The following is a 26,320-nucleotide window of genomic DNA, read 5'->3' as shown; positions in this document are numbered from 1 at the left end:
ACCTGGGATATGTGTCACGAGTGGGCAGGAGGACTGAGGGGGAAACAAGCCACAGCAAGCTGCAGAGCACCTGCTTGTCTGTTAAGAGTAACAAGCAAACTCAACCCGCCGTGACTTATTCTCAGGGTAGCTTAGCGTGACATGTGAATTCACCCATTGTTTGCGCCATGGAAACTGAAAAGCATTGCTGAGGAAGATGCTTTTCCACCTCTAACTGTGCTATGGGACTGTGTAAGTGTAGATATTGGGGTAGATGTCCAAACCCTTTAAGTGTGGATTTTACTGAATATTATACCCAAGGTTAACAACAGACAGAGAATTTATTTGAGGAAAAAGAAAAAAAACACCAGTTCATAGTAAACTGAAATCTGGGATGAATGCAATTAGAACTAGTAATCTCCTAAACTTCCACCACCACTCCAACTAATATTCCAGCTTTCTTCATCTCCCCAACATTCCATATCCCAAGTGATTCCCCCACCCCTTACCTCCCTTCTAAACACAAATCCCAAACATGGTTCACTAAACTAGCACATATTGAACTTCCAAATATTTTATTTTCAGGTATTCAGCTGAGTGTGTGTGTGTGTGTCAGGGTTCCCCTTATGACCTGGACCCCCTGAGCAACCCCTCAAGGATCTCTTGCCTCCTTAAGAGTCCCACCTTCCTTCTTTTAAACTTCCCCTTCTCAGTAACGTGGGGTTTAGGCTGTCAACATGGGGTGACTGACACTCTAGACGCAGGGTTTCAGCACAACAGTTTACTAGTAAATTAAAACAAACAAATTACAACTAAAGGTATTTACACAATAGAGCTGAGTGATACAAAAGGCATTAAAAGAAAATACAGTTTGCAAAATGCAAGTTCCTTTACCCTAGCTGTCCTTAGACTTTTCTAGGCTGCTGCTTCCTACTCATTCTCCAGACTCTGCTCTCACTTCAGGCTCTAGATGTCTCTGCTCTTACTGGCTCTCTCCCTCTCTTTATATACCCTCCTCCATCAAAATCAAAAGTACTGCTTCAAACCTGAAGAAATGAAATATAAGTGGAGAAATGAAACTGACACTTAACCAGAGAAATGAAACTACTCCTCTCAGGGTTACCCCCTTTCAACAGAAAACTCCAGACCTCTAAGCCTGACCTTTCCCCCCTTTGCTTCTGTAGGCCTCAAACCTTCACCAGTGTGAAAGGTCTTTATCACTCAGCAGAAGTGTAGAGGGAAGAAGCACCATGGACTAATGACAAAGAAGGGGGAGGCTGGCTCCAGTGCTCAAAAAAGCAAAATTTACTGTGCTCTATGCATTTTGGAATATCTCCTTCTTCAGGATCTGTTTAAAGCTGTTCAGTCTCTTGTTCTGAAATGAACAGTAATTCTTTCCTCTGGACGCTTCCACATGCTACTCCTAAAGGATGTGAGAGCGATAGGCATGTAGCATGTGCAAGCATCCAGAGGAAAGAATTATTGTTCATTTTAGAACAAGAGACTGAATGGTTTTAAAAAGCTCCTGAAGAAGGAGATATTCTGAAATGCATCGAGCACAATAAATTTTGCTTTTTCGAGCACCGGAGCCAGCCTCTCCCTTCTTTGTCCTTTATCACTCAACACCAAACTCTATGTTCTGTAAATCGTGTACAAGACCTTTCTTTCAGAAACAGCCAGCGCAGGGGAGACAATCCACATCAGGCACTGGGCATGGCATGTAGGGGGCTTTAATCCACCCATGCAAATAAATACCATGGCCCCATGCCTCCTATTTCAATGGGAGGGAAAGCTCCCACCGGAGCAAATAGGACTTCAATAAGAGGCACGGGAGAGGCTGATCTTAATTCAGACTGCAGTGTGGGGCAAAGGGCTAAATTCCCCCTTCCCCCACCCCAGGGTCCCAATCTGTATTGGGGGGGGGGCACACTGACTGACTGCGAAAGAAAGATCTTGCACTCAATGGCAAATCATGTGATTAACATTACATGCATTTTGACCCTCAGCAGGAGGCATTTGCTCTAAAACTAATTATTCATGTTGGGGCCAATTTATACAATCAGTGGAATCAAAATAATCCAGCCGTACTGTACAGTCCCATTACAGCAGCCTTCCGCAACATGGTGCCCTCCAGACGTTTTGTACCTCAGCTCCCATTAATCACAGTCAGGATGGCCAATGATCAGGAATTGTGAGAGCTGTCATACAAACATCTGGAGGGCACCTCTTTGGGAAAAGCTGAACTATAAGCCACAAGTGTGAGGTGTGTTGCTTTTACAAATGCTCCTGCCTGGGGAGAAACAAAAAAGCTCTACACACAGAACATTAGAAGGGTTAGGGAGAAAGTTAGGCTCACTCAACCCCTCTCGCTGGTAGTTTTTGTGGGAGAGCATTCAACCATACAACCCACAGCCTGGGAAAAGCAGGACCACCTGATTCTGCATAGGCCAGTCTATTAGTTGGCTTTCTAAAACCTGTTGAGCTCTGGCTCAGATCCAACCTTGGTTCTGCTTTTGTCCTCCCCACTTAAAAGCCAAGCATGCACTCAGGATCAGAGCCTCGGCATGGCACAGAAGTAAAGGAAGCTGTCTGGATGTAGGCTGCAATCCAAGATCCACCCACATGGGGTAAGTCCCATTGTGCTCAACTTCTCCCCCGTCCGGATTCTCTGGGCGCCACTGAGCCCCTGTCCCTGCTCGTGCGCCCCTGGACCCGTGCTCGACCCACCCCACCCACACTTGCTGAGCCAACCACACTCCACCAGGACCCCTCTGTGAGCACCACAAGCACCATTTTGCCCCCCAAAAATGGCAATTGAGAAATATGCGCACATCTAGTCTTACATAAAATGGTGCAGTGAATGGCCCATATACGCAAGATTACAGGCGTAAATGGGGCTCGGTGGGTGCGGCTCAGGGGTGCGGGCAGGGAGGGTCTGCCAGACTCCTGTACCCAACCAGCTGCCCGCACCATCTCTAGGAAGACGTACAGGAATGCACTGTTAGATAGTGATGTATTTATCAGCAATTAATTGAAGCAAAGCTGCCATTCACATCAGATATTGCAGGTCTGCTTGCAAAGATTCCCGCACATTAGTACAAAGAATAATATTGCACATTCCTTTTTTATTCATTGGAAGCATTTAAGCAAAAGGACAATGAGTACAATCCAGCTCTATCCAATGCAAGCCTCATCACAATAAATGAAAATGCTCTTGAGCAGCCTCCCTTCATTTCAATCAGTCGTGCATAGGAGAACTTCCCACTGGACTGAGTGCAATGTTTTAAAGAAAAACTATGATGACAATTTAGGAAAATTATTTCTGAACATTCAAGTTAGATCTCCCCCCAATTAACTTATCCAAACTAATCTCTAGTACTGAGGATTTATGAATAATAAAAGAATAGTCCTACATATTGCCCCTTACTGTTTTTTGCTTAAACGTAAGCGCTGTGCAAAGAAATGACTGAACAATGGTGCCATACAGGAACAGGGACATAAGATTATCAGGGAGAATGACAATTTAATCCAGTGCTAACTTCACCCTTTGGGTGGAGGATGCTTCAAAAAAGCCCCTCATTTGCTTCCAATGAAATAATAAATGCCTTAAATCCCACTGCTTTGGTTTACAGTTTTTGACTCATTTTACTTGGTTTCCATGATACTTTGCTAAATCCTGATGGCTAATCCTTCTTTTGAAAAACATCTCATTGTGTGAGTGACTGAATCCAAGGAAACCTGCAGCCAATTTTCCATTGCAAAATCAGTTTAAATATGATAACTGGAAGGAGTCCAGCTTGGGTGACACCAAAAGGGCAAGTTCCAATGAAGTTATTATGATGCTTGCACAGACAACCTTGGATTAACCATTAAGCTGAAGAGAAAAGCTCTAGAGATTTAGTTATTTGCTGTGGTCTTACCAAACATCCCCTGTGAAGAAACACGCTCTGCGCACTAATGCAGATGCCTTTAAAATTCCTTGGAGCTCACAATAAAGTAGATATCGGGCAGTGGGCCCACATCTGCAGCTTCTGGGTGAATATAGCAGCCTTGTAAATAAGTCCATAAAAGTTACTGGAGAAAAAGATGGCTAGCCTGCTAAGAGCCTGCGTTTCTAAGCTGGGCACAGAGGGAAAGGCTCTCTTTTCTCCACAGCTGACACAGAAACCAAGTTGGTTTGCGGAGGAGCCACAGGGCAATCCAACCCTCCTCCATCAGCCTGCTCACTCTCCTGCATGGAATTCTTGATTACCTATGGTGACCAGGTGGGTAGTTAAATGCAAGAATGAAACCTAAGTGCAGTAGTATGACACATCTGTCGCTACATTGCTTCACTCGACTGCAGGCAAAGGACAATATTTGAATGCTTCTTGCAAAAAACAAAATTCCATGCACATTCCAAAGCAGTATATCAGGGAGAAGTCTAGGTTACAACCTTTCCCCTAACATGTTAGTTATCTCTGTGCAGGCCAATTTTATATATGAGAACATGCAAAAATATATATATAAGCCCCCAGGCAGCAGGCTGAAGTGGTAAACTTCGGCATGGGTCAGCTGGCGATGTAACACAGCTTTCAAAACTACCGAAGTTCTTCTGATTATTAAGAATTCAAATTACCGGACCCCTTCCTTGGCAGGTTAGAACGCCACAGTGAAAATAGTACAATCAATGGTACCCTGAACTATGCCTACAAGGTCATGAAGGCTTCTTTTGCATTCTTGGTTGTCGCTTTTTTGTTGCTTCGATCTCTTCTGCCACAAAAAGCCCCCTAACCCCCTTCTTTTCATCCTGAAGTAGAGCATTTCTTGGCATTCTTCTGCGCCACTACCACACTTGTTCTGCAATGCTTAACCCAAGCCTCACTGAAAGGAATAAGAGAATTTCCTTTTGTTTAATAGAGCCCACTGCATCACTTCAAAATGCAGAGTTCTGTGTCCATCAGTCATCCTACAGATTTAATTCGGTCAACAAAAGACTGATATCCAGTCTTCAGCAAATAATAGCAGACCCATTTGAAATCTAGATGAAAGACCCCACCATTGCCTCTATGGATCCCAATGGTCAACTTTTAGACAACTTATTTACAAGCACCACCAAGTCCCACCAGTTATGTATGTATGCCCTCTTCTTGTGTCAATTTTTCTGGAAGTTACCAAAGCATCTATGCACAATTTTCTCATGTCTCAATGGTGCAACATACTATCTAGATATTATTTTACAGTAATATTCACGTAATGTAACCTCAGTGAGAAAATGAAATCTTAATTCCAGATCTTATTTCAACATTCCTGTTCAGTTAGATACCCCTGTCCTTTCTCCCCTTGCTTTAACTACATTAGCTCATAAGGTTTAATTTTACCGATGTACACTAACTACTGAAAGAGTAAGTTAGGGTGCAATCCTATGGGATGCACCTTGACTACTCATAAACCTCTGAACTCAGAGGCTTACAGGTATCCTATGTAGAGTGGGAGAAGCCTTGCACCTCCCACTCTGCATTTTAGCTAGACAACTAATTTCGCCCATTTAGCGGAGGCTTCCAGGAGGGGAGGGGAGGGGAGGGGCTGGGGATGGCTGGGGACACCTCATTTTTCCATGTCCCCAGTCTCTTCCCCTCCCCTCCCCACTCCTGGGAACATCCCCTTTCCCCTCCTATGAACGCAGTGCAGTTCCCTCCATGCTGGCTGTGACTGTGAGGGAGCGGGGATGGAGAGCTCAGTTTCCTGTCTCTGAGCTCAGATCCAGGAAACTGAAATACCCTATGTTCCGCAGGGGACATATCTAGGGGACATAGGATTGCTCCCTTAACTACTAACTACAGGGTACTTTTAATTATTAGTTAACTATATTTTAGTAAATGAATTGGAACTACTTTTAGAACTACTTTGAAGCACGGCTATTTCCCCACCCCGGTTGAAAATTTAAACATTTCACTTGTTCTCGTTGTTGTCAGATGAAACAGTTTACTGCAGTTAGGAATATTAAACATTTACATTGCTCACATAACCTCTGCAAATTATTCTGTATGAATTGAACCGTTCATGGAAAAAAAAACTTACTTTACTTTTAGAAGGATCCCTGATTAAGTCTATAAACCTAAGCACACTTACCCAAGATGTGTAGCACAATCCTATGAATGTTTACTTGAAAGTAAGTTACAGTGTTTTCCATAGGGCACATATTCTGTTGTAAGTGTGATTAGTTAGTTTACAATTGCAGCCCCACTGAACTCAGTGAGATGTATTTCTGAGTAAACATGCTCTGATCCTAGCATGCACCTGTAAGTAGTCAAAACAAACCTGCAATCAAAAAACTCCAGGCAGGCCTTCCCACCCCTCTGATGCAACTGTTCTCTTCCAGGCCAGACTGAGTACTGCCAGGGTCCGTAGAAATGCTACTACACACTTGCAACTCACAGTAGGAATGAAAGTGGAGAAGGTTGTCACAGCCTCTGCTGATAGTTGCAGGCACACCTATATTCTTCTTAGGGCCAAAACAAACATTGCTTTAAATCCATGTCTAGCAGCTACATCTTTTCATTTTTGCTCTACAGTAGGTGCAGTGAGCCCAATCCAGATCTTAAAGCCCCACTACACAAAGGTCCTAATCTGCATCGGGCCCCTGCACCTACTCTAACATAAAAAAATTTTTTTAAAGACTTTGATACAGATTTAAAGTAATGTCTGTTTTGCCCTCAGGCTGTTATCCTATATAATGGAGGTAAGTGACATTTAATTAAGTGGGGCCTATTTCTGACAAGACATGCACAGAATTGCACTGTAAGAGAGTGATCCTATGGCCCCTGGGAAAGCATCCCAGAGACCATAGGATTATTCAGTGTCCCCCTTCCGAGGTTGGAGACAGCGCTCCACCTCGGAAAGGGGAGCCAGAGATCTGACCCTCCTCCCCCACCCCCTCACAGCCGGCACAGAAAGAACTGTGCTGGATGCCCTTTGAGGTTGGAAAAGCGACCTCAGAGGAGGAAAGGGGGTGTTCCAGTGGGAGGGGAGGAGACCAGAGAGGCCAGGATACGAGTTATCCTGAGTGTCTTCCAGCCTCCTTCTCTCCCCCTCCAAAGCACTCTCACTAGTGAAGCCCATCTAGTGAAATACGCAGGGCAGGAGGACAGGGAGGCGAAGATCACCACTGCCGCTCCTCCCACTCTGCATTGGCTGATCGGATGCCTCCGGGTTTGGGGCCTTCCAATCACCGAGGGCACAATCAATAGGACTGCGCCCTAAGTGACTGATTTGGTATTACAACAGGTATATTTTATACAGAATTTTCAGTATGATAATAATGAATTGCCTAAATAGTTTTCCTTAATGGATTAAATAATTAATATTTGCATATTGTAGCTAGCTACCAACAAAGTAGTTCAACTGTATGAAAGTTAGTTTAACAACTGCCAATTCACTGTTTAATTCCCATTATAACATTACACAAATGTGAGATTCTCTCTTTTAGTCCCAATTTTCCCCAGGAGTTGTTTTTTCCAATAATGTTCTATTTCTCGATTGATTGTTTTGATGTTTCATTAATATATAATGTTTCAACTGAAGAAACTGAAAGAAGGGTAATCTATTTCCATTACCATCTAATGGCATTTCATTACAGTTAGCTGGTCATTTTTGGAAGAAAAACTTGATATCTAATTACTGACAATGTAGAAATGTCACCCATAACAGTGTTCAAATTAAAATCTTTGGGCGCGGAAGGTGGGTGGGGGACACTGCAGGAGATATAGAAGAGTTTACTGTGGATTAAAATATGTTCCATTTTTTAAAATACCCCAAAGACTAGGATTGTGTTTAACATTATCTAATTTACATATCTCTGGAGCCCATAATACACATTTTAATGGAATTTAGAAATATCTTTGTTCAAACTGTGTCCATTGATCAACTCCTCTAGAGACCCACTGTGACAAACATGACTGACAGGAATGTCAATACCTTGTGGGAGAAGGAAGAGCTACACCCCCCTCTGATAGACTTTAAATGACACGTCTTGTAATTCTGTGATGCTCGTTTGCCCAAATAATGGCAATTGCCAAATCATCCCAGCCTTATAGTTTAATTTGTGATATTCCAAAGAGACAAAGATTGAAGGAAGAACATAAATTGTGCCAGAATATTCATATTAAACGAAGATATTTCACCTAGCCGAGAAATCTTTTTAAATAACTGTCTTTCCAAGCCGTCTTTGACCTCTTTCTCCAGGAGCAAATAAGTGATTCAACATAAATCTCTTATATTAATCATCCCCTCCCCCCCTCCCAATATCTTACTGCTTACACTTTAAAGGCAATCTCGCAATCAGTTCTTTATCCCCTTCTGTTCTGCTGTAGATCCTTATCATCCTTTCTTTTCTTTTCAAGATTTGTTTTACCACTGACATGTCAGCTCTGAGATGCTTAACTCTGAGCTAGGGAAGGGAAGGGGACACATTTAGTAACAGATAGGTAGTAACATACTTAGGAAAATAGGAAATTGCCTTATACTGAGACAGACCACTGGTTCTTCTAGGCCAAGGAAGCAGAACCATTTAGGGGTGGGGGACAGATTACACACACACACACACACACACACACACGAGCCCTCCACAGTCTGCATGACATCAGGGGAAAGCCCAGACAGAGCAAAGCCTCCGTGGCCTAGGCACCCGTGGAGGATCCCTCCTCCAGCTTGGGAATCCCCTGTGGCAGCACAGGGGAATCCCTGCTGTTATCTCTAATAAGAGATAACCTTGGGGATACCTCTCCCCACCTCCCTGGGGAATCCTGTGCACAAGGCACTGGTAACTTCCAAGGGTGGGGCGTGGGGAGGGGAGAGGCTTGTGGAACCAAGGAGGCAGGGCCCTGCGAGGGATCCAAAGCTCCCACAGACTGGATTAGGCCTGCAGGACAGAGCTTCTACATCCCTGCTCTGGCTCACTATTACCAACACTGACTAGCAGCAGCTCTCCAGGGTTTTAGGCGAGATTCTTTTCCTAGCCCTGCCTGGAGATGCCAGGGATTGAACCCGGGACCTTCTGCACGCAAAGCAGGTGCTCTGCACTGAGCTACAGGCCCTGCCTGATGATGAGGCCCTCACAGAGCTCTAGTTAGCTTACCTAAGAAAATGGGAATGGAACAGAGCAGAGGAGTGTGTGAAATGGCCTCCCTAAGGGATGTGAAGGAAAGAGGGAGTGCCTTGGGTGCATGCGCTGCTTCCGCAGGAAAGAAACCAGAATCTGCAGCAAAAGCATCCTTACGGCACGTCAGGTGTTTGGTCCATCTAGCCCATTCTTGTCTGCTATGACTGGCAGTAGCTCTCCCGGGTCTCCGGCAGGGAAGGTTCTTTCACATCACCTGCCACCTGGTCCTTTACAAATAGCTGGTGATGCCAGGAATTGGATGGGGGAGGGACCTTCTCCATGCAAGGCATGTGATCTACCCAGTGGAGGCTGTTAGCTCCAATTTTGGTGGAGCTGCGAATCTATTCTGGGTTTCAGTCAGAGCCAGCCAGAACTCTAAAGGAGCTCTCCAAGGTGCTGAGCCTGTTTGGGGGCTGTGCTTCAGCACCTTCGATAACTCCTTTAGAGTTCTGGCTGATTCTGACTGATTCACAGCCTCACCAAAATCAGAGCCACCAGTCTCCACTGAGCTACAGCCCATCCCCAAACTTAATGGTTTAAACATAAGAGGGCAACATGCAAGGATAAATGTGGGCAAAAATAATCCATTCTTTCTTAACCCTTCTTGTTTTGCTGTAGAACCAGCCAGCCAGCCAACAAGCCCCCAACCCACCCTGCTCCACCTTCCCAGGTAAGGCTTTAGCCTGTGGCAAAATGATCCGTGATTGAGATTCGGAAGATGACACTCTGGGGACACTATCTTTAGCGTCTCAGAATATGTAAAGCAGCATCCCAAAGTTGGCGCTAATGTAATCAGTAAAATCACACAGTTGTCTGTCCCATGCCAACAGAAAGGGTTACAAAGACACAGACAACAGCTAGCCCACCTTCAGACAGTTTAAAAAAAAAAAAAAGTACCATCCTGAGGACTAGAAGCGTGCCTGCCTTTTAAAAAGTGAAATCTGGCATTCTCTTGTGGTTATCAAATGTAGGGGCAGGAGGTGGGGAGGGGACAGCCACACATTCTGCCAGTCGCCCAAACTATCATTTCTGTCTCCCTCACAGAACGGCGTTCGTGGCTTTCTTTGGTCCCGTCCAAAAGGTGGCTCGGCTGGGCCTCTCCACGGCGAGCCAATGAGGTCCTAACTTGGTGCTGCTCAGCTGGAGGCGAGCTCCGTCTCCCGGCTCTCCCTGCCTTCCACGCTCCCTCGTCTCTGTGCCCAGAAGCGGAGCGTCTTCTCCTCCTTGCCCAGGACGCTTCGGCAGCGCTTCGGGGCTGGCGGGGTAGGAAAAGCCACCCACTTGCGGGGAACAGGAGGGCCAGCTCTCGACCCGCCGGCCTCTGGAGCTGCTGCCGCCGCCGCCGCCGAGCTGGACGCGGCTGGGAGGAGGGGGGGGTAGGAGGTAAGGCTAGTCGTGCCTCTTTCCCTCCCTCTTCTCCCCACCCCGCGCAGCTCCATCCTTCCAGAACCTGCCTGCCTGCCTGGGGAGGGCAGATCGGGAAAGCCGAGTTGGCAACGGTGCTGCCAGCCGCCTCGCCTCGCCTCGCCACTCCTCCCGAGAAGAGGGAGCCTGCCCTCCCCGCTCACCTGCTCCTGCGGCTGCAGCGGGGCAGAGGCCCTGCCTGCGCTCGGCGCGGCTGCGGTCTCTTCGCCTCTCCTCCCTTCCCAGAGGCGCGATTCCCCAGTCTCCAGTCCCCGGGGATTCCTCCGCCCGGGGCGCGCGCGCGCTCGCAGCGCGCCTCCGCCGCCCCGCGCGTGGATCGTGCCCCCACCCCGAGCGCCGGGCTGGCCATGCTGGGGCTCCGCCGCGACCGGCTGCTCGTCCTGCTGCTTCTCGGGGCGCTGCTGAGCGCCGATCTCTACTTCCACCTCTGGCCCCAAGTGCGGCGGCGCCTGGCCCGGGCCGACGCGGGCACGCCGGGCTGCTCCTGCCCCGCCGCCGCCGGTCCCGAGCCTCGGATGCGGCCGCCGGACCGGGACGACACCAGCCAGGCCGCCGGACGGGGCTCCAAGCTGCGGAGGCTCTTCGCGCACCCGCTCTACAGCGCCCCCGAGGGGCCGGCCGAGAAGCTGCTCAGCGGGCAGGAGGCGCTGCGCTACTACCGCCGGAAAGTGGCTCGCTGGAACAGGTGCGTGTGCGTCGCCCTGGCGGGGGTGGGGGCGCGCACTCGGCACCCTGGCCCTGGCGGGGAGAGCGCTCCTGGCCTGCGGTCGCCCTGCCCCTAGGGCCCCTTCTCTCCGATGGACCCGCGATTCCTAAGCTGGAAACGGTGGGCGTGCTTTCTTCCTGTCATGAGGGCTAGAAGCGCGCTCCTCTTCTTCAACAGTGAAATCGGATGGCCCCTCAGTTTATTTTGTATTGTATGTGTGTATTGGGGGCGGGCGTGGAGAGTTAACTGCAAAGTCAAATGTTTTATGTTATTGAATTTTATGTGTATTTTAACTTGCTCGTTGGCTGCCCTGAGACTTTTTGGCTGAAGCAACTTCTGGCCATGCCAAAGCTGCCTTCTTTGGTGCAGCCCAAAAGCCGGGATGGTTTCCGAAGGCCGCAGCCACTATTGACCAAATTCAGGGGGATTTCCTTCCATGCAAATATACACTGGGTCAGACTGCACGTTTCCATCCTTCGCCTCTTTCTTTGAATGAAGTTGCTTTATACCGTCTGAATCGGAGGATTGGTCCATATTGCCCGGCATTGCATGCAGGGCTTCAGGAAAGGTTTTCTGCAAGGCTCAAAGTCTTTTTGGTAAGGCGGATGTGCTTCTCTCCATGCCGCGTGAAGTGTCACCTGCAGCTTTCTGCACATCAGGCTGCTCTCACATGCAGGAACGCAGCCTTCACAGACCTGATGCCCTCCACATGTTTTGGACTTCGACTCCCATCAGCTCCAGCCAGCATGGCCAATGATCAGGAATGCTGGGAGCTGTAGTCCAAGACATCTGGAGGGCACCAGGTGGTGAAGGCTGCATTAGAGCAGGCTAGATGGGCTTACCTGTGGGCTGAGAAGGCAGCATGCTGCATGTTGTGCTCCCCGGCTCCTGATGATATGGGTTTGTGGTGGGCTCCCTGTCATGACAGCATGGACCATTCTTGCATCCTACGCTGTGGTGAGAGGAGGGTGGTTCTCCCCAGGCAGCTGGGAGGGGACCGTGCTTAATGGCTGGCTGTTCTACAGAACAGTCCGTCACGTTGAGGCTGTGTTCTCGAGGATGGAATCCCAAAGCTGGGAGCCCCTGACAGTGAGTCCGGAGGTTAAGAGGTCATGTGTCTGGATGGCCAGGGGCCTGGCCTGGAGGGGGGCTCCCACCTGGGAGTTACATCACCGAAAGGCATCCTGACCCGAGTGGACCAGCACTGTGGTGCATTGGATTGTGGTGCTGGTAGAGGGGCTTAACCCTTCCTAACCCATTTCTCTCAGTTGCCCCAAAGCTGCTATAAGACCGGCGGGGGTGGTTGGGGTGGGGTCAGATAGCCACAATGTACCGTAAGTACTTGTGTGTGCATGTTTTTCCTGCTTCAAGGGGTGATTGCAGCCTCTTGGGCAGCCTTCTCCAACCTGGCATCCTCCAGATGTGTTGGACTATAACTCCATCCTCTCCAGCCAGCATGCTAGCTGGGAATTATGGGAGTTACAGCCAAACACATCTGGAGGGCACCAGGTTGGGGAAGACCGCTCTTGAGACCGCTTTAAAGTGGGGAAAAGATCTGGAAACCCAGCCACAAGTCTCTCATATCGCATCTGTTTCAACCACAAGTTGGTCTGTAGCAACAAAATTCACTGTAAAATATAATCCCTTGGGATATTGCACAAGTTCCTTCCTCTGACCTGATCCTACCAACACAAGCAGCAGTGAGTTTAGGGCACAACCCTATGCATGTTTAGACAGAAAAGAGTCCTACAACTCCCAGCATTCCCTATGCTGGCTAAGGAATGCTGGGAGCTGTAGGACTTTTTGTCTGTCTAAACATGCATAGGATTGCGCCCTTAGTCAGCTTCTGTACCATCTGAACCAACTCTCTCTGAGCTCCTCACAGGGAGCACTATATGCCTGCTGCTATAAAGTGTGAACTGCTCCTACTTTCCTGTGCTAAACACAGACCCCATAAAATCCTTCCATATAACACTTCGTATCATAAATTAATTCTGTTCGTCATCTGTGTTTTATTGTTTTTGAAATTAGGGATTATAGTTCTCTTGAAGGGCTGATGCTTCTTCATTGGCAGTGCAGGGTTAAATCTAATGTCCTTCTTGCTGGAAAATTTGGTGCAGATCAAAATTCCAAGAGGAGAAAAGCATGTTCAAGAATGGAGAATGCAGACTGTCCTGAGATTCTGAGCAGAAAAATCTGTCCTCCTGGACAGAGCAAGTTTGGTGATGTGACCTTTCAAGATGTGACCATCTCTACACTCCAGACTTCCTGGACCTGGTGCCCTCCAGATGTTTTGGGCTTCAGCCCCAGCCAGCAATTACCAATGAACAGGAACATTGGGACTTGTAGTCCAAAACATCTGGAGGGCACCAGGCTGGGGAAGGCAGCAGTACTCCCTTACTCCTTGAGATCAGAAAGCCAAAACATGTTCATCAGCATAAAGTGTACTTAAGGAGTAAAGCAGTGAAGGGAGAGGGAAATGGCTGTCCTTCAGTCACGGTACTCATTTGTGCAGAAGCTAATATCAGTTCTGAACGATGAAATTAAATCAGGAGTAGAACCAGAAATTTCTTTTAAAGTATTTCTGAATTAGCCCTGCAATTGAGTCCACAAACACCTTGTGTTAGCCCACACACAAGTCAAATGACTAGTCTATCTATGTACCCATGGTAGGAATTTGTAGCCTAAAAGGTGGTGGGAGGAAACAACTTTTTGAAAGGCTTTCCTGCCTGGTCACTGTAAGCAGTTCTTCCTGTCCAGAGGCAACCAGGCAAGCGGCTATTTACAAGCCTGGTGTGAGCGTAGTAAAAGGGGAAGGACAGTCCTTTGAAGCAGGAGTGCAGAACCTCTGACTGGTGGTCGGCGAATGACCACCGTCCTACTGGGGTCCCAGTCCAACCCTCTGGGGTTGCCCAGAGGGCTATGTTCCCTTCCCTTAGCCCCACCCCCTTTCCCCCAACCACCGATGGTTTGGTGTTTTTCTGATTTTTATCCAGTTTTTCCCCCATTCTAAAAGGATGAAATGCCTCCCCTAAGTTATTCGCAGCAAGAGCTTTAAACGAAAATATGCTGACATTTTAGCCGCACCCCTTTTGCCTTCAGCTTTGCCCACCACCGGGATGCAGCCTCTGAGAGCTTCTCCAAAATGGAATGGTGAAAGAACCCCTGCTCTAAAGCATGGGTAAGAAATCCACCCCACCCCACCCCACCGTGAGCTGCATTTCCTTGGGCAAAAGCTGCCTGGGATTTCATGCCAGCGATGGGCGGGGCTGGAGCCATCCCACACTCTCTCTCTCTCTCTCTCTCTCTCTCTCTTTCTTACATCCGCACACACACACTTCCCTTCACACAGTCTAAAGTGTCATATAAAGGCTAAGTGTTGTTATTAGGTCTGTGTCTCCCAATTAAAGAAACCTTAGCTGAATAATGATGTGAGTTTTAGTTGCTTAATTAAAAGAGTGATTACATTTCCACGTGAGTAAAGAACATCACTCTGAAGCAAGAAGCATCCTTTCTTTGGTTTTTGATGTCGCACACAAGTATTATAGTGGGCGTCATCTTGGGCAAAGCATTCTGCCTGCGTGAGAGGGAAGAGGAGCGCCTCTTTTGAGATGGTGCCTGCCACATGCAGCTTATGGGTTGTATCCAAAATTAGTCTGACTGAAGTTCCATTCATTTTAATGGGTTTACTCTAAGTAGGACTGGCATGGGATACAACCCTATATAAGTACTTGTATTAAAAAGTGTGTGTGTGTAGGGAGGCTTTTAAAATTGATCTACCCAAACAATTAATTAAACACTGTAGCCCTAATTATTATGAATCTCTCCCTGCATAGTTGCAGCCAATAAACCATCAGGGACCTGGGTGAGGCTTAATTTGTAGTTTGTTTTTTGCGAGTCCCTTACCCCAGATTTCATGCATGACTTCAGCAGCAGATCACAATGAATAGACTAATGGGGAGAAACAGCATTCTACACCTCAGTCTTATCCACTTTTCCTTGGAAGTAAGTCCTACTGATTGCTCTGGCAAGTACATCTAGATCAGTGCATGTTTCAGACTGCAGCCATTTGCTTTTAAAATGCACGGTGTTCAAAAATGTAATTGGGTGCAAATAGATGCTGTGTTGGGGAGCAAGTTGAGTGATCTCTCAGTGCATCAGCTGAGCTTATTTAACGCAGGGCTGTCTTTCAACTCAACAGGGTCACTTTTGTCCTGCAGGAAAAATCAAGCTGAACGCTTTGGCACGGGAGCCAAAGATCCTTATCACAAACCTGCCACAGTGTCTATTTTGCACTTAGTCCCTAATCAGTACTGCTTACGTGTCACTAAAGGGGAAAAAAAAGTAATAATGTAAGAACAGGAGTTTGGTGTGAGTTCCAAGAAGCCGATCAATGTGAGCGTATGACCTTGCTCTGGTTCAATGGAATATCTGTACTTCTGTTTAAACCACTGAGACGTGACAATAAAGATAAATAAGCCTGTCACTTAGGGCCAAACTAGACATGCTGGTGGAGATCAGAGAGTAGCTCTTTGGCCTCATTCAACTTGGGAGTTGGTGGACGATCTGGAGAAACAGTATGTTTTTTCCACACAGAACAAACAGCAGTGTCATGGGGGAAGGCTTTTCATGGGGAAGAAGGAAAGAGTTAAACCCTCCATTCCCCCTTGCCATGGCCCAGTTTGGGCCAGCTCCCCTCCACGCAGCTGCTACTTGCAAAAGTTTACAGAGACAGAATGCTATTCATGAATGTCTGTCATCATGTTGCACTTGGCCCTTATTCGACAGCAGGGGTGGGAAACTTCTGGGGTTCAGGGGGCCACATTGCCCTCCACACCCTATTGGGGGGGTGCAGCCCTCTCACCAAGGAGGTCAAATCAGTCAATCCTAAAGGAAATCAACCCTGACTGCTCATTGGAAGGACAGATACTGAAGCTGAAGCTCAAATATTTTGGCCACCTAATGGGAAGAGAAAACTCCCTGGAAAAGACCCTGATGCTGGGAAAGACTGAAGGCAAAAGGAGAAGGGGACGGCAGAGGAGGAGATGGCTAGACAGCATCACCGATGCAATGAATATGGACTTGAGCACGCTCCGGGAGAGAGTGGGGGACAGGAAGGCCTGGCGTGCTATGGTCCATGGGGTCACGAAGAGTCGGACACGACTTAACGACTGAACAACAACAACAACAAACCCTCTCACCACTGCCCCACTGCTGAATTTTCCATCAAAAAGCTTTACCGCCAAATGGCAGGACTCAGTGGGGGCTGCAGGGGAGGGCTGCAGGTAGCTCATGGGCCACATGTTGCCCACCCCTGCTCTATAGGACCAGTGACTGAAATGGTTGCGCTACTCACTCTAGGGAGGCCCCACTGACTTCAGTGTAACTTCTTGACACATTTTCCCGTTCTCCTGAGGTTCAGAGCCTGAGATAAGGGGGGGGGGAATCAGGGGGTGGATGTCAGGGCAGAATCAGGCAGGGTGTGAGGTGGGGCCTATAGCAAACGCTCAAGCTAAGGTGCTTGATGGAACCCTTATTCTTCAGAATGAACCTAAGAAGCCACCTTATACCGAGTCTGACCATTGGTTCATCTAGCCTGGTATAGTCTACACTGATTGGCAGCAACTTCCAGTAGGGCTGTGCATGGACCCACCCCCATCCCCGATCTGACTCGGAAGCCGCTTTGGGGCTTCCCAGGTGGGCCTGATTCGGCTCGGGCTGATTCAGGGGGCACCCAACCCACCTCAGCCTACAAAGCCAAAGCGGGATTCAGACATCCGAATCCTGCTTCGCCCCCCCACACACACATGCCGTCCAGCCCCCAGCTCCTTACCCGGGCCCTTGTTCTCCTTGTTTTGTGGGGGTGGGCACCGCCAACAGGGGAGCTGCCACTGCCACTGCTGCTGCCAGGGAAGCCGCTGCCAGGGAATCTGCTGCCCGTCGCAGCCTGCCAACCACCAACAGGCACAGGGGCAGGAGTCACCCTCCAACTGCGCTCTCTCCCTTCCTTGGAAGGAGGGGAGGGTGCCCAGTTGGAGGCCAACTCCTGCCAATAAGGGTGGGCTGGCTGTGCTGGCGCTGCCTCCTCCTAGGCCCTCTGGACACCCGCCCGCAGCCGTCTTGTTCTGGGGAATGAGGGGAGCCATTTTTCCCTGGTTTTGTGCCATGGCTGTGCCTGCAAATGGCAGATCCATGTTTTTTCTGGTTCATTCTGTGGAGGCAGATGTGCTCTGTGATTAGATGGTGGTTTGAGGGGTTTGCTCTGCAAAACTCATATGAAATCAAAAGGATCCCTGCCAAGGATCCATTTTTTGCACCTTGGCTGAGCCCACGAGTGGTGGATGTGGGATTTTTCTGGTTCAGTCCCCAGAGGCAGATATGCTCTGTGATTGGATGGTGGTTTGGGGGATTTGCTCTGCAAAAATCGTATGAAATCATGAGGATCCGTTTTTGATTTTATGGATTCTCATTTTACCCAGTCCCCATAGCATGTACTTTCTTCTCGGGTTTATCCTGCCAAAGGAGAGTGGGAAGAGTTAAGGCTTCCTCTGCCATTCCTGGCAGAGACTGGGGCAGTTGCTCCCAGTGGCTAGGACTGGAGCGGAGAGAGAAATGCCATGGAGCATCTCTCTCAGCTCCCGTCCCATCCTCCTGCTGCCACCGCTGCCACCACCGCCATCGTTGCACACAGTGGCAACTCGTCAGGGCAGTGGGAGGCTGCTCAATTATCAGGCAGCTCACGCCCCCCAATGGATCATCTTGCCCCCCCGGGGTGTGTGCACCCCACTTTGGAGACCACTGCTCTAGCCAAATAGCATTCAGACAGTTCTCTCCTCTCCAGTAACACCACCTCTCTCACAATGAGCAAACGGAGGCTGACTCACAGCAAAGCTCACTTTCTCCTCCCCCCTCTCCTCTCCTCTTCCCCGACCTCTCCCAGTGGCCAAATCTCTCTCAAATTTATACATTTGGCATCTCCACGTTCTCTCACCTTCCCCCCTCCCTCCTTCTCCTCCTCCTCCTGCCCCTCCCTGTGATCTTTCAGAAGCTGATACATTTTGGAGACAGCCTGTCTAGGCTGCTCAGAAGGCATAAGAAGGGCTCCGAATACACGAGGCAGACAAGGCGCTTCGTGGAGGAGCCGCTTCGCTTCAAGGTGCCTTGATGCTGGTCTGATCTGCTTTCTATCACAACAAGGCACCTCCTAATCAGCCCGCTTTGCCTCATTATTCGGACTTTGTACCAAGGTGGTGCACAGCCCTAGTTTTCAGACAGGAGTCTTTAGGCCTACCTGGAGATGCCAGGGACAGAACCTGGGACCTTCTGGCTGCAAAGCAAATGCTCTGCCACTAGGTTATGGCCCCTTCCCTAGATTCTATAGCGGGACTCCATAGCAGGTCTCAGTGCTAAAGGAAGTTCATTCTACACATGCTCAGGAGTGCTTCAATCTTGTCTTCCTTTACAAGTTTCAGGACTGAACCAGAAGTTCCATCCATTGCAGCTGAAAACCAAAGGCCGTGGCCTCAGAATAATGGTGCTGGGCAGGTTTTTGAAAGCAACTATTTCGTAATGAGAAAAGGGAGCACACTGGCCAGGGTTTGAGCTGGCTAATGCCTGGAGCAACTCTGAAAGGTTTTGTGGGAGAAGAAAAGGGGAGAATGTGAGCAGGAAGGGGTGAGGCCAAAGTGAAATGAGAGCATGGGAAAGGAATGGATGTAGAAGAGAGAATGTCCTGGAGATCCTTGAAATTAACTAAATGGGTCACTGTCATACAAAAACCAGCTAGCCAGCAAGTGGAGATTGTTTGCAGCTGATTGATTGATTGTCTCAGCATCCAAAAGTTAATGGCTTCTTGTTCTTTCCAAGATACTACTGTTAACTGAAGCTTGTTGGAATTTGCACTGTTTTGAGTTCAGAGCAAAAGACGACTTGCAAGAAAAAGGGGTCATTAGGTAGTGACCGATGGATAAGCATCCCTAATGCAAAAACTAGCCATGGCACACTGGAAAAGGTTTCCATGCCAGGGACAGCCCATCCAAAACAGTGCTGTATTTTAGACTAATAGAAGTCTCTTGGCTGCTTACTGCAGGTCTGAATCCAGATTTCCAGAATCTTAATTTATTCAGCAGCCATTGAAATGTATTCATTGCTAGAGAGTTTGTTTTATACACTGTGCCTTTAACAACTGTGTGACAGGGAGATGTCTATCAAGTGCACTTCCCAGCTTAGCAAATATGTGGGAGCTATGCCTATAGAATTTCTGCCTGTTGCATAACAGTTAAAGGCATCTAGGTTTCACCGGGGGAAAACATTGTAACCCAGTTCTGATTGGGCTAATGATCAGATGAACTAAGACTCAAAGGAGAGGGATGGTTGAGGAATCATGTAAGTAGTTGAAGCTTTACCCAGTATAAAGATGCAGTGATGGGGAAAATGTTGTTTGCATAATATCTTTGTATTTCAGGACTTCCAGGAGGGAAAAAGTCACTATACAAATAACAAACTAAGGGAGCAATCCTATGGCTGCCAGTCAGCGGCTAGACGGCCATAGGATATCTTGTTTTCCGGGAACTGACCTCGGAGACCGCACTCCAAAGTTGATTCCCGGAGAACTGACCTTCCCCCCCTTCTGCACTGCCTCAGAGTCAGCACGGAGAAGCCCCATGCTCTGCGCTCACAAGAGGAGCACGGAGTGGCCAAAACGGGACGTGCCGGGAGGCATTCCGGGGCAGAGAGCGGAACTGCCGGCACGACACATCCAATATGTCATCCGGTAGCCTCCTCCCCCACTCCGCTGTCCTGTGGCTAGACAGCTGAAAGTGGCTGTCTAGCTGAAAATGCAGGGCAGGAGGAGCGCGGAGAGAACAATCCCTCCGTACTTCTCCTGCCCTGCATTGGATAGGCAGTTGCCTCCGTGTTCGGAGGTGGCCGCCTATCTGCATAGGATTGTGCCATAAATGAAGCAAAGGGGAAAAGTCCTGAAGTGACAGATAACAAAAGGCTTAATATGAAAGAGTATAATTGAATGTGGAAAATGAATTGGCTTCAAATCTGAAATATAAAAGTGCTGAGGCTCAAGCTCTGTATCTTCACCACTTGTTCTAATGCTTGATTTGCAAGGCTTTGTGGTCTTTTCAGCTCCTGCAGAAGTACAGTTGTGAAAGGGAGTCCCAGAAATAGGACTGCTTTACCTTTTAATAGCTGTAATGGATTATGGCAAGTGGATCTTATCCTGCAGGAGTCAGAAAAGCTGCACTGGCTGAAATTCTCCCTTCTATACAGTGATCAAAGGTGCAGGAGCCCTATGTCCCCCTCCTTTGCAATTTGGCAATTGAAATACTGAAAATTCATCCTTAAGCACTAAAATGCTAACAAGAGGATTTCCCTAGTGATGTGAAAGCAATTTCCAACGTTCAGATGGCCCTAAAATAAATGAGACCAATAGCCTTTAGCTGGAGAAGTGTTTTCATTTTCATAGGATTCTGGAGTTTGCACACGGTTCATCAGGCACAGTGCTTGAAGCAGAGACGATGCTGTACTTAATCACAATAGGAGCGAGTGAAATATTCAAGGCTGGCTAAGTAGCAAGTGTTTAAGCAGTATGAGGTTATGCCGGAGTTCTTGCAAATGGATATTGATTTAGAATTTGCAGAAGGACTAATCTAAGCCAAGTTGTTGTGCTATTAAATGGGCACGCCACAGATAGCTTCAGACGACAAGGTTGATGGTGAGTGTGAGTGAATAGCTATTACGGAAGACCTCTGAATGTTTAAGGGTCAGAATGAAAGGATATTGTGTGTTGTACACTGCATATGTCCTGAACTATCTGTGATTCATGGATTTCTTTGGTTACAAACGTACACTTTTTAAACTTAACTGATATTTAATATAAATGTTATGTAAGAAGCAGCTGCCTTATACTAGGTGAAGACTATTTCGCCATCTAGTCCAATATTACTGACTCTGACTGGCAGTGCAGGGGTTCGCAGAAGGGTATTTCCCATCATCTGCTACCTGATCCGTTTTAATTGCAATTGCCAGGGTCTGAACCCGGAACCTTCTGCCTGCAAAGCAGGTGCTCTACCACTGAGCTAGAGCCCCTCCCCATATATATATATATATATATATATATATATATATATATATGATTACCTTCCTCCCCTCACCCCAAGGGCCAGGGGAGAGAGAAGGGAAGAGAGAGAGAAAGAAAATGTGGCTTCGCCACCACCCTCGCCACCCCCGCACAGAAGATTGCACATGAGTGAATGTGTGCTGAAAAAAGTTCTTCACCCTGTATTATGTGGTGAGCTCATGGAGACTGATTTGATGCTGATCAAATTTGCATTCAAATATAACTGCTAACATAAAATTAAAATTAGAAACCCAATTGATAAAGGGATAACGAACAGGTAAACCTATGATCCAGATCCCAAGGCCTCAGGTATGGAGACTTTATACATAATGAGGTATAGCAGTGAATCTCTGGCTTGTGCATACCCTTCACTGCCTGTAGAACATGTTGCAGGATTTGACTCCAATGTGCTGCCCACTGGATTTGTCCACCACTTTTTGGGGTGGAAGGATGTGGTTACATACCTGATGTACTGATATGGGATTTGATCACACGGTGTGTTCTGTGTACAGTGGTGTGGGGGCACATAGAAGACCAAGGCTTGGAGCTGCACCCCACCCCATATACAACTGACATGCTGGACCAATGTATGAGCAATCCCTGTGTTGGTGTGATGCCTGCAACTAAGATACTATAAGAGGAGTTTGTGAGTAGGGTTATCCCATAGATGTCTGAATTCCAGGCATTCCATACCAGTAATGTTTTGCTCTTCCAATTCTTTTAAACAAAGTGCTTGGCAATCAGAGTTTACACTTTTAGAAACTGGACAACATATGTGGAGGACATTTTAATTCCAAAACCAGGACAGAAGTTCCTTAAACAAGTTGCACTAAGGGTGCCTTAAAGGGAATCAGGCCGCATATGATGGCATTTAACATTACCAGAGAGAGAGAGAGAGAGAGAGAACGTGTGATGATGCTAAATGTTGGGCACTTAATAGCAACACAGAATCACAGAGTTAAAAGGGATCTTGAGGAACATCTGGTCCAACCGCCTGCTCAATATTAAATAAACGTGTGATGTTTATTCTGTATCTTCACTCCATCCACCCTGGAGTTTTCTATCTCTTTTTCTGTCTACTTTTTCTGTCTACTGCAGTCTATCTGCCCTTTGCTACTTGCTTTTTTTTTTGGGGGGGGGGTTGTTACTTTGCTTATTTACTACCAGGATTGCTTCTGGGCTGTCTGGGCAAGCCATTTGCCCTTGTGTTGACTTAGCAATGCATTGTATTCTTTTGGGGAGAGACAGTATTGATTATTCTTCAGCCACTTTGGAATGCAATATATGGCACTCATAAACACAGGGACCTTTCTGGGATTCTCACAAGCTGTGCTAACACTAAATTTGTCTCTGCTTTAGTGCCCAAATGCAAATGAAACCAAGGGGAGCAAAGCAATTTTCTGAAAACAGAATTCTTTGCATACGGAATCCAGTTCGCTTAGGGCACAATCCTATGGCTGGTAGACAGCATCTAGACGGCCATCAGATTTTTTGGTTTATGGGAATCGAGCTCAGAGCCAGCACTCCGAGCTCCGTTCCCGGAAATCTGACTCCCCGCCCTTCCCCCTGACCTCATAGGAGGTGCGATTCTTCCCCAGTTCCATGCTTTTAAGAGCAGCGTGGAGTGGCTGAAAAGGGGGCGTTCCTGGGGGTGAGGAGGGGATCACAGAAGCGCTGTTATGACACTTCCTATGCGCTGTCTAGCCTCCTCCCCCTCCCAGTCCGAGGTGCCCTGATTAGACAGCTGAAATAGGCCGTCTAGCCACAAATGCAAGGCAGCCAGAGTGCAGAGGAGAAGATCCCCTCCGCGCTCCACCCACCTTGCATTGGAAAGTCAGACGCCTCTGAGTTCGGAGGCAGCTGCCTATCCCCATAGGATTGAACCTGCCATGCTTCTGTGATGTGAACAACTTGACATTTTGACAGGCAGGAAGTCAAGGGTGGAAGGGTATCCTCGAATATAGGGTGTTGCCTAATGACTTAAATGGTCCAGGTCCAATTCCACCCTGTACCAGAGTAATGCCCGACAGAGAGAGAGAGAGAGAGAATCAGTCTACACTAGTGGCTCACAGAAGATTTTAGGTGGACCTCCAGAATAGTACCTCCCTAGTGAAAACTGGGGAGAAGGTAGGGATGCACGGACTATGTAAAATCTCTCCGCCTGCGTATTGCAGCTTGTCAGCCGCCTTTTCTTCCGTCATCTGCTCACAGACGGATTCGGGGGGGGGGGGTTATTCTGCACAGAAATACACAAATAATTCTGTAAGAGGGTTCGCAACAATTTACATAATTTACCTTTGTATGTGACATTTAGCGTATTGCCCCCCCCCATCCCATTCAACTTTTCCCCACGTATATTTCCCAGTCTCAGAGGAAGCTTGTGTATTTTCCTACGAATAAATATTTCCCACAAGTTTTGGGAAAGTGAAAAGAAAAGACCCGAAAGTCCATGGGCTCCGTGCGCCTGAGGGGGTTAGTCTGCGGTTAATTCCACAGGTCGGATCCTTAGAAATCAGAGCTCATTTTAGTCCATCTCAAAAGAGTGATGTTCCTGGCCACATGTGCCATTCCCAGTCTTTCCTTTCAGAACTTGGCAAGACCAATGGCCTTCCTTGCTGTGTGCCTCTTGTTTCTGAAAGAGGGGGGAACCACCCATATTACTGTGTGTGTGTGTGTGTGTGTGTGTGTACGAACACAGGAAGCTGCCTTATACTGAGTCAGGCCATTGGTCCATCTAATCCAGGATTGTGGACACTGACTGGCAGTGGCTGTCTGGGGTTCCCAGTAGAATTCTTTCTTCATCCTACCTGGAAATACTGGAGATTGAACCTGAGGCCTTCTGCGTGCAAAGCATGTATTCTACCAGTGAGCTGTGGCCCCTCCCCTAGGGGACCATTGGTCCACCTAGACCAGTATTTCCAACACTGACTGGCAGTGGCTCAGGGTTACAGGCAGGAATTTTTCTAGCCCTTCCTGTAGATGCCAGAGATTGAACTGGGGCTTCCTGCATGCAAAGCAAGGCAGTTCTTATGTTCTTTACCAGACAGGCACTGTACCTCTCAGTTTGGTTTGTTTAAGACTGGTGTTGTTGCTCTCTACTGGAAGAACAGCACAATATGCCTACAAATAAACACATAAATAAGTCAATGAAGTAATTTTTCATTAGAAATCTAGAATATATTTATATACAAATTTAAACAATCTGCTACAGCTCTGAGAACTAATTAACAACAATGTATTTAATCAAGTGACAGCCCTGCATATAAGTCACATGCAATAATTTGTTTTTTATTTCCCATTTTACAAGGCAAATAACTCTCAACAGACTAATGTGTGTATTTGATGTAAAGAGTTCTGTCTGCTGACTGCCATTTTCTAAGCTTCTATACCACAATAATATCTACAAGTGAAACATCCCAGGCTATTAAGTGAAATTATTAGTGGCACTTGTGAAAATGCCGGTGTCTTCTTAAAAGATACAAAGCAATCCTCAAAGTAAACAAAAACAACATAATTTCATTTAGGCTGGACCAGGACATAGGCTGGTTAAGTCACTACCGATAGTAATCATCTCGCATGTGGTATCCTGAAAATTGAGCACAAGCCTACTAGTGTGAAATGCTCCTTGACCTACCTACTTCTATGAGTTCATCCACCCTTAAGGACTGAAGTGTGTTAACTCCAGCTGGCTGACTCATAAGTGGTAACTATGCTGCCAGTATATCTTTGTTAGCTTTTATGTTCACCTTGCAAAACAGTTTCCCTCCCACACATACACACTCCATCATCTTCACTCTACTTCATCCGTCTGATGTTGTAGTCTCTTCTCTATGAAAGCCTCTACCACAATAAATGTGTTCATCTAAGGCCATTTTGCCAGGAAGCAAGGCACACAGGAATGTTACTTACTAACTTAAGTCCCATTGATTTCAGTGCATCTACTCTTAGTATGGCTACATCTGGATCCAATTCAATGTAAACAGAAGTTCAGTAAAATTTTGAATTGTGCTCATTTGGACTGTTTTCATTGCTCATGCCTATAGGCTTTTCATTCCCCAGACAACCAAGAAACATCCACCTCTCAGGCAAAGGGATCAGAATGTCTTTTCTGAAAGATGCTGATATCAAGAATGTCATATTTTGCTGAGCTTTTGAATGTGCATACATACAAGTATACCAAGAGAAATGTGAAAGCCCTAGATATGAGTGACCTACATCTCTCAGATGAATTGTGGGGGGTGGGGTGGGGGTGGAGAGCTTCCTGTAGAACCCAGCATCATAGCAGTTAGGCAGAATCCCTGTTGCTTGAGACAAATGGCAATTCAGTGTGTGTGCGCCCTCCAAATGTTCACCTACACAGAAACTGGATGATACCTGGTAGCCCAGCGAAGCCCATTTATAATGTACTCTGTTTCATGCACCACATCTTTTCCACACTTCATTTAGGAAGCTAGGCGTTGATTGCAGGATGTGGAAATCAGCTGAAGAAATTAATAGAAATCCAAAAAGTGGACAAAGAGGGATGTTTGTTGTTGTTGTTGTTGTTGTTGTTCCTTTCCCATTCAGAAACAGACACCAGAGCTTATTCTCATCCTTTAATGAGCAACTGCACTACTCAGAATTCCACTCATCATACTCTTAAGCATCACAGGAACTATTGGATAAAGCATCTGAGCAAAGCATGGTTGTTATGCATTAGCACAGTAATTTTCAAACTTTCGACCTTTGGGAAATGTTTCTTCCTTGACCTGCCTGCTGAGGAACTCCATCTCCATTATGGAGGAACCCAGGTCTGAAGCAGAGGATTCTGGGTGGGGCACATTTTAGGGCGTACCTTGTTCATGCAGGGCATTGGACAGGCCTGCTGAGCCTCACTGCCACCTCTTGTCAACTGAGAGGAGTCTTTCAGGAGAGCTTGCCTGCCATTATTTGTCTTCTC

General features: G+C 47.3%; 2 protein-coding genes across 3 annotated transcripts in view; one reads left to right on the top strand and one right to left on the bottom strand.

Annotated features, from left to right (window-relative positions):
• Nucleotides 1–10,839, bottom strand: part of LOC146353864 (uncharacterized) — a 101,600-nt gene extending 90,761 nt beyond the window's left edge. Inside the window, exon 1 of one of the 2 annotated variants that reach the window (XR_014788193.1) lies at nt 10,687–10,839. The gene's annotated coding sequence lies outside the window, so the exon portion shown is untranslated. Of the gene's footprint in view, nt 1–9,235; nt 9,337–10,686 lie in introns of those variants that run through there. The other variant, XR_014788191.1, reaches the window with a different exon arrangement.
• FAM20A (FAM20A golgi associated secretory pathway pseudokinase) overlaps nt 10,385–26,320 on the top strand; it is a 48,699-nt gene continuing 32,763 nt past the window's right edge. Inside the window, exon 1 of the mRNA XM_084837515.1 lies at nt 10,385–11,228. Coding sequence (XP_084693641.1) covers nt 10,891–11,228 — 338 coding nt within the window. The 5' untranslated portion in view covers nt 10,385–10,890. The remainder of the gene's footprint in view (nt 11,229–26,320) is intronic.

This window comes from Heloderma suspectum, chromosome 2 (assembly GCF_057233095.1).
Source record: "Heloderma suspectum isolate Gila_16-S chromosome 2, 16-S_ref, whole genome shotgun sequence".
NCBI lineage: Eukaryota > Metazoa > Chordata > Lepidosauria > Squamata > Helodermatidae > Heloderma > Heloderma suspectum.
Note: the sequence above shows the minus strand (reverse complement) of the source record. Positions and strands in the feature narration are given on the sequence as shown.